A 9,236-nucleotide genomic window follows, 5' to 3' on the forward strand; every position below is an offset into this window, starting at 1 on the left:
TCTTCCTATACTTGTTTCAAATGGAACCTCAATTCACTGCTGATCAACAAATACTTCAGCTTGCTCCCATGAACTTTCCACACCACCACATTTGATATGGTCATCTGACCCAATGTAACACTTTCTTCTATAACCAATGTCTAAGAGGGCTAATGCTGTACTATGTGTTACTTTTTGATTTCACTGGTTTTTGTTTTTTCTCCTCCCATATATAATGTCAACCTTGAATCCTTCTATTACATGTCCTGTAAAGCGCTCTGATATATATGGGTCTAGCTAGCACTATATAAAACTCCCCAAAAAATAAATAATGTGCATTCCTGAACGTTCACTGTGGCGCAAGGCAGCGTAGCAAGATGTCTTGCTGCGCTGCCCAATGCCAAAATCCAATTAATAGGCCCCTTTGAATGCAAAAAACACTGGCGCTTAGCTCTGCGCTGAGTCAGCGCACCTGGTCATGACACGGCCCCCGGTTGGAAAGGCAGCAGCTGAAAGATATATAAACTTGTAACAGAGGATTTTGTGTGATGAGGCAGTGGTCAAAATATCAATAAGGCTGACTCACTTTTAAATATATGGGAAGTATAGAAAAGAACTATTGTTCTTTACATACTGTTTAGACAAAATATCAGCCCATTGGGTGGAGAGTTTTTATTATTATTATTAACTCCAAAGCTGCAATATTATTTATAATCAACATTTAGGACCAGTGGTGTAGTGACCCGCCACTTAAGCAGCCTAAATGGGGGATGCCACTGGAACCAATGGGCTAGTGAACTGCACTCTAACTGTGGACTGCACTCTTCTGCAGACAATATGCTAAAAAAAATGATTTCGAAATAATATTACAGATGGATGGCAGAGAACGGAAGGGCCAAAAGATGGATGGGAGAATAAAAGAACTGATAGGTGAAAGGGCAAGTGGATAGAAGAATGATGAAGAATTAACAGATGTAAAAGAGAGAAAGAGTATAGGAAAAAGTGAAAAGATGGATGGAAATGTGGATTGAAAGAGAGTGCTGAATATATATACGGGTAAAGGGGTGGATGAATGAATGGAATGGTGGAGGAATTAACAGATGAAGGGATAACTACCTAAAAGGGTGAAATAATTAATGGACAAATGGAAGGGAGGAGGGTGAAAGGATGAAGGGAAACCTCAGAGGGTAAGGTTTACTCGCTTTGCCGCTCGGTGTGTTTGGAGATGTGGTTCAAGTGGGGGGTATCTGAATTTTCTGGTTACTCCCCCGTTTAGGACACAATATTTATATCAGACTATATGAGGACTACAATAATCTGGAACCACACCGCGGTAGGGTTTATGTCACACTTGCCATGCAACGACACTTAAGTCCTTTAGCATGAAAGTGCTGTAAAACATGTTACTGATCCCCATTTCAGTGAATATCACACAGGCAGACTTGTATAGAAGACAAAAAGTGACTAAAAGGCAGCACTTCACACCAGATCCGCATGTCTCCTGAACAAAGATGGCAGTGAGTAAGCGAGAGAGTGCGTGAGCTTTAATGTCACTCTGGGAGGACTATTACTTGATAGATGGATTGAGGTATAATCACTATACTTTTAAAATTGCATCCGGACCTACCACAATACTCACAACCTGTTCAAAGATAGGTGCTTGTAAATATAAATCTAAGATGTATATAGTCAACAACCCACTATTATGTATATTTTCATGGGATCACCATATGTATATTCAATTCAGAATTTTAGGGAAAAGGTGTGCCAGAGTGAAATGCACAGAAGAAGTATATATATAAAACACAGAACATCACTGTTCGAACCATAAGGTTGGATGAGACATGATGGAATAAGTCAGGATAATCAACTGAGGTGTCATTTACTTCTCCATTTCTCTCCCACTAGAAAATCCACTGTGGACGAGAAGACAGGTATGCACATTAGGCCTCCCGATAGTGCTTGAAGTGTGTGCGCAATATACAAGCAGGGACATTAAAAAAGATAAATAGCCCTGACGAAGGCCCCAGACCCATGTGGGCTCCGAGCGTGGGCTGAAACATGTTGGCACGACAAGAGGGGTACAACTGAACGATTATTTTCAGTAAAACCCAATAAATTAACATTTTTTATGTACCCCAGGTACCCTCTAAATAAACATAGTGTTTGGGTATACCTAGAGGTATTTTTAACATCACTCTTCTGGATCCCTGCACGTCCAGTATTGCTTTATCTAAGAACTCCCATTCCATCTATGGTTGAGTCCGCTTTGGGTAGTATCATCTTACCCAGGTGTGGATAGGCGCCGATGATGAAGCATGTCACGATAAGTGAGTGAGGCGTCTACTCCAATATCTTGGGATACCCTGACATTAGCAGATAAAGCTGAGGGAGATTTTCTCATTCTAATCAGATTCCCATTTTATTTTGAAACCAAAGTTCCGAGGGAGAATTCTGAGAGAAGCGGTTGCTTATATGTGTTAAGACTGTATACGAGAGGTTGCAACTGTCTTGCATTTCTCTCACTCTCTGTTGTGTAAAAAAAAAATATATATTGTATAGAAGACAGTCAGAATTCAAGCCTGTGCCATGTAGGTAACACAGGAATAATGTGGGGATGGGTGTACAAACCCCACTTCCGTCTTGTCTTACAAGCATTACCACATAATGCTCGTCAATGATAAACAAGTGTTGTGAAAGCGCAATGTTGTTAATATGAATATTATTGTTTTTAAATATTTGAAACAATGCTGGCCTACCTCAGATATTCATTCTCTACCTCATCTCTGTTTATGGTGGTCTATTCGGCAACACCCTAAAATAACTGATCAAACGAAAATGTTGTTTTAATCACACATCAACTTACACCAACATACGCACTGGTTGAGCAATCTTACTTCTGTGCCACCAGTATAGTGATCAATTTGAAGGTTGATAGTGCATCCACTGGCTTGTTACGTCACTAAAGTGCTTCAGTGGAAACAGTGAACTCTTGCAATATAGACGCAATACTCTGCCGCAAACCTCAATTAAGGCCTAACGCTGCCCCGTTACACCAACGGCATCTCTTTAAAAGCGCTGGTCTCACTGGCACCAAGAGGCAGAGGAGGTGTGCAAAAATGGGATCTCTTATCCATCTTGAAATGACATTAAAAAACCCTGGTGACCAGAAGGGAGCTCTCACTAGTCCAAGTTTGTTCTGCATGGGGCCACTTGGCCTGTGCATGCAAAGGGTTACGTGAGTATGAAAAACAAATACATATCACAAGAGGGGGAAAAAGTGAAAGCAATTTTCAATAGGGAAAAAAAGAAGTGGAGGAGGTGCTCTAGATTAAAACAGAAAAATAAAAACTAGAATGGGGCAAAATAAAAAAGACGTGGAAAGGGAAAACACTCAAGACTCAATATCACTCCAAATGTCCCAGAATAAAGTATGTGAAACGCAAAGTTCCTGTCTCTGTGTGTGGCTGACCGGGCCCAGGTATAATTTATTGTCCTAAATAAGAGAATAAGATGTCACAATAATAAGATCTTCTTTGAATTAGACGTGTTTTAATCTCACTACAGTTTGCTGAGGTACTTTTCCTCTAAAAGTAACTGCAATTGTTGGCAGACAGCTTATCACTGGTCTTAATTGTGAAAGGCTATTGGCCAAAGAACTACACTAACCTGATACCCAGTCGTAATGTAGTTTAGAAATGCATCCGATGTAGCTAAGAGCCATTAAACTTAGTAGAAAATTATAAACAAAGTATGGGGCATGCATTTGACACACGCTTACTTATCATTATGTGCTAAATGCATAATCTATTGCAACATATATAAGATTCCTTAAATAAGGGAAATGTCTGAGTTTAATTACTGATAGCTGTTTTCATATCACAATGAAAGCAATAGTCAGACGACTCGTGCAATGCCCTGTCCTTTTCTCATGACAGGCACTCAACCCAGAATCTCTTCCTAGAAGCCGCATGACCACAATAAGGCCAAGGGGCCACATGTACGTAGTTTTTTGGTTGTCGCAGAATCAGGCCATTTCCGACGGCAAAAAAAGCCTTTTTGTATGTACAGAACCCCATTTTCCGATTCGTTAACCTACTACCGAATCGCAAAATGGGTTAGCGATTCGGTAAAAGGAAGGGCGTATTAAGGGTGTCCCTTACAAATAGCGACTAGCAGTGGTATGTAAGAATGTTTTGTGACCGGAATGCAGTCGCAAAACATTTGCATTTTACCACCAACTTGAAGTTGGTGGTAACCCATTCCTCCTATACACATATGCTACACATCAGATAATATATGATGTTTAATCATGTGCTGTGCCACACTAAGTCTGCTCGTGTTATAGAGACATGACAAGATGATGTTCACTAAAAATAATTCGAATCTTATCTCTTCCCAGTCTTCATTTCTTTTTTTGTTTCTAACTGCTTTCTGCTCTGTAGTGCCGCTCTCTCTTTTATAACACATGCTGCTCCAAATTATTTTTATTGACCATTTTTTGCCTTTCCGCCATGGTCTCATTTTTTCATGTAATAAATTAATTACATACTTATAAAAGACCTAGGCATGTTCATGGGGTGAAACACATGTTGGCTGATCTAGTAGCATTTGTTAAATTATGTTTTCATTGTGATTAAAAACAACTATCAATATTTAAACTTAGTTACTTCCCTTATTTATGGAAACTTATGTTTGTTGCAGTGGTTTACGCATTTAGCACATAATAATAAATAAGCTTGCGTCAAATACATCCCCATACTAAGCTTATCAGTGGTGCCAGAAGGCTAAGAAAGCCTGCCAGCAGAAATCCAGGGGAAGATTTACCAATACTTTGGGCCGGGTTTGCTTCACAAAAGTGACACAAAACAGGTGCAAAATGTACAACTGGGACTTACCATTTAAAGTATTGCAAAGTATTTCACTATGCTACTTTGCAATACGGGGGCATCCCATGGAGGTATATGGGCGTCCCCTCTAACCACCCATGGTTTTTTACACAAAGCCCGATTTACTAACATTTGTAGACTGGGCATTGTCCCAAAAAAACAATGCCTCTTTGAGGCTGGCGTTAAGTTGGTGAATAGTTAGTTCTCCAAACTTTGCCTTTATGTTTTAAACTATGTCTCAGGAATTCATTTTGAAGTGAACGATACCCTTTCAGCAGTGGCGACCTGTACTTTTAGCGGGAGGGCGGTTGGAGCACAAACGCAAACATCAACACTCACTCACACATTCATGCATGCATACACACACATCCATTCACAGCACTCACTCCCAAATATTTATGCACGCACCAAACATTAAAATTAAAATCCTACTCACCTGCACAGCTTTGCCTCGGAGATCCAAGGAGGGTTTGGACTGCTGCCTCTTTCCCTCATTGGCCAATGAGGGAAGGCATCAGTCCCTCACTTGTCACAGAGTGGGATGGGGGTCAGTGAGACTGCTGACCTAACCCCACTCTGTGAGGATGTTTCAAGTGATTGGCACTCGGCCCTGGGCACTTCAGGGCTTAGAACTGAAGCACCCTAGTCCGACGCAATCAGTGACACTACCCCTCGTCACGAGGGGGAGGGCCTCTAGGTGCTTTGCCAGGCTGAAGAGGTCGCGCCCACAGGAGCTGTGACTTCTTCGGCCCGACAAAGTTCAACTCGGGCAGCCAGGAGCCTGTGCATTTAGTGCATGTCTAGTCCCTGGCTGCCTGACCTACAAATAAAGAGTGTCTGACAGGCTGACCTTTGCTCAGCCAGAAAGACACTCTTTATGGTGGCCAAAAGGAGAGGGGGCGTGGCCCCTCATTCCACTAGGCGGGCCGTGACTGCCTTTCAGTAGAAAACCAATTTTAGACATCACACAGTTACCTTTGCACCATGGTGCAAAGGTTTTTGTGTAGCGCAAGGCAGCATATTCACGTGCCATTGCTGGAAATAACAGCTTTAGATGCATATCATAGTGGATACGGTGCTGCCCTGCTCTCTCCTCCTAATGCAGAGTAACAACTTTGGTCACAACAATGCGTTGTTTTAAAATGTACTAAGTGCGCATACCAGTGTTTACAAATATGGTGCCTTGCTGTTACCTATAAGACCTTAGCAGCAGTCCTCCAACCTGTAGACTATTCACAACACCTGTGTTCCATCCCAGGGGACTGCATCCCAGCTACAAGCCAGCTCTCCATTTCATGCAGGGTGAGTGACGTAGACATGCCTTTTGCCTTGCTCTGAGAGCTAAGATTGCACCAGGAAGTCCTAAAGAGAAGTGAGCATGTCCTATGCTGTTTTTATTTCTTTTATTATGTTATCATAAAATGCTCAGTGGGGTAATACACCTGGTGCAGATCTGTGTGTAACCTGCAGGTCACCCGACAACTGATTTAAAGACCTTACCTGGGACGACCCTTGGCTGCTTGCTAGTTGATGACTTTTTCAGGGCCTGTGCTGAGTGGAGACCAACTCCTGGTGAGATTTCATTCCCTCCGAGGAAGACATACGTATGCCGATGAATGGATCTGATTTGTGGCTCCTGATCTGCTACTTCCACCACCGCCACCAGGTACTTCATGTCATCGAGCAGACGTTGCAAGGAACTGTACCCATAGCGGGCGAGATCCAGCGGGTAGCCATGAGTGCTGTGAAAAAGTCGGCGGAATTCTCCAAAACTTAGTCCTTTTGGAGCCTGGAGCACGACCACGAGAACCTCTGATTCCAGGATGTGGTCCATGGTCCATCTGTAAAAGCTGAAAGGATATCTTCTATAAAAATTGGATATGTTGATAATCTAACATCACAAATGTCTATTAACTGTAAACAGGGCATCACTCTCTTGCATTGTCAGACCCTAGCCTCCTCTTCTCGTGACAGGGTTTCAGGGTCCTTGCAGTGAGTCCCTGGCCCTCCCCCACCCCTACCACTGCATGCCCTGTTCTGGAGATGAACAGAAAGCTTCAGTTCCCAGAATGCTCGTTGTCAGAATGACTGTCTCTGCTCCTACCCTGTCTCTGTCCTCAGTGGTGTGCCAATGGGCCCTGCTGCGGTGAGGGGGTGAGGTCCAGTGGGCCCCCTCCGGCACTGTGCACGGGCTGCGTGCCCTTAGCCTGAGAGCTCCTGACTGGGTCGGGAGCATGGGGTCCCTCTTCATGTACTATGCGGGGGGCCAGAGAAGGTTTAAGGCATAGGCATAGTGGGCTCTGGCCCAGGGCACCCGACTTTCTAGGGGCCCATCATTAATCTTTCGAAACAGTCCCAGATACTGGCATAACACAAAAATTATCAAAATGACTCAAAAACCACTTCGCAGGTCTCCAATATCTTATAAATATTCAAAGGCTTTGCACTGAATGGAGCCCCCCCCCCCACCCCAAAATGACTGGAGTCCCTTTAAATCTTGGGGGCCATCAAAGAGGGCTGTTAATGATTAGACCATAGTTGCTGGAGTGAATGAGATGAAAATGGATAATAAATGTAGAGTTGTTCTAAGTAGGGGCCCCCAAATTATGTTTGCCCCGGGCCCCCCAAAATCCTTAAGATTTCTTTACAGCACTGCCTGTCCTGTGGTAAAACGATGGTTTTAGTGGCCTTGTGATGTGCACGGACCCTACACGAGCCGTGCATCGGTTGCAAACCGATACCAGAGGGCTTCACTCCATAACAATAAGACCGTAATGTCAGCATTCTTGTGACTCATCCATATGACGCGCTGACATGCACTAGGGGCAATGAAGCTCGACAGGCCCCACCCAGATAATATACATCACTATTACGAAGGGTTTATTCTATACTGTGTGTTCCCAACAGAGATTCTATGGCATTAGCCTTCCAGATCCAGTTCTTTCGAAGTAAACCAACTGTAAGACCCGATGATCCTGGGACGGGGGGAAACCTTATGTGCATGTTTGAACATCATCCGGACAACATCCTTGAATCCGGACAATATTACTTGAAAACCACACTGCTCCCTAGCTGCAAAGCACCTAGAGTTTTTACCTTGAAGTGTTGAAAGCGACATGCAGAAGAGGGAACAGTCGAGTATTAAAAGCCCAAGTCAAAGTCTGGTGCCAGCTTTGTTGTCCGGGGCGGAGCTAACCAAGGTGCTCTCTGACCATCCGATGTGTCTCAGTGACCGGTACACTCGCATCTGCTGAGATCCGCCGGACACGAGTTACTTACAACAACTGCTAACCCAACGCCCCACCCTTCCTTAGTCACTATATCGAGTCCCAATTACGTTTGGCAAAAGGCACATTTGGTATTTCAATAGGTTAAATTAACGTCATATTATAGAGTGATCCTGGACAAAGTGCTCGCTTCAAGTCACAGTGCGAAGTACACAAAACTGATGAGAAGCGGGGCGATTATCGGTATTTAATGCTGTATAGATACCTGGACACCAACCGTGTAAGCTTACCCGTGCCTGTTTAGGAAGCTCCTGCAATTCCCACATTGCTTGTACCTGAATTTAAAACCCGCACTGCCTGTCTCCCAGAGACCCAGCGTCCTAACGGCTCCGCGACGCCTGCCTCTTTCAGAAGGACCGCACGCTACCCTGCAGCATCCCTGTGGGTTGCAAAGGCATCTAAAAACAGCAAAACACAATGATAAATAGAGGCCCCTACCTGCGCAGCCTCCTGCCTTCGGTTCCCTTGGTTCCACTGACTGCTTCCTCACAACAACAGATTAAATAATAACTCCTCGGAATTTCAGTTTCGATTCTTCCGTGTTTAGGTTTAAGCATGACACGACGCCCTCGCGTGCTGATAGGCTGGGGACCAGCCCAAGAGGGTGGGGTTTGTGACACAGCCCCTGTCACAAAGCTAATTCGAAACCGTGGTGTCGGGTGTCTTCTTACCAAATGATACTGAAGTGTCACGTATGCACGCCTTGGTTTCGATGCGATTGTTATGAAGCGATCACAAATGTGAGACAGCTAAGAGTCTCGCAGACAGTAAAACAACATAACAAAACAATATAGCAACCTAACCGAGCATAACCAAGCAAGGCATAAAGTAACAATCAACAGAACAAACATACCAGGAGAGCATAACACAGCTGAACAAAACGTAAAGCGATATAAGAACACCATGGTGTAACATAAGGTGGGTGGGCAACTGTGAAAAACGTATATATATATTTTTTTTTTGGCAGAGGGTTCTGAATGAGGTCAAATAAACAAGAGTGAAACACAAGTTTTTAACGATGCCACTCACAAGGTGAAAAAGTCCCCTATTCTGAGTAACCCATCTGCAATTTTCTGTTAAA

The 9,236-nt window shown here is 43.7% G+C and overlaps 1 protein-coding gene across 9 annotated transcripts in view; it reads right to left on the bottom strand.

The window, feature by feature from the left end:
- Positions 1-8,723, bottom strand: part of LOC146809646 (uncharacterized) — a 275,512-nt gene extending 266,789 nt beyond the window's left edge. For all 9 annotated transcript variants that reach the window (XM_085616503.1, XM_085616502.1, XM_085616499.1 and 6 more), the window contains exons 1-2: positions 8,594-8,723; positions 6,369-6,718 (exon numbers count right to left, since the gene is read on the bottom strand). In XM_085616503.1, coding sequence (XP_085472629.1) covers positions 6,369-6,718; positions 8,594-8,712 — 469 coding nt within the window. In that variant the 5' untranslated portion in view covers positions 8,713-8,723. The remainder of the gene's footprint in view (positions 1-6,368; positions 6,719-8,593) is intronic.
- Positions 8,724-9,236: the final 513 nt, after the last annotated feature.

The sequence above is a fragment of the Triturus cristatus genome, chromosome 7 (genome assembly GCF_964204655.1).
Source record: "Triturus cristatus chromosome 7, aTriCri1.1, whole genome shotgun sequence".
Lineage (NCBI taxonomy): Eukaryota > Metazoa > Chordata > Amphibia > Caudata > Salamandridae > Triturus > Triturus cristatus.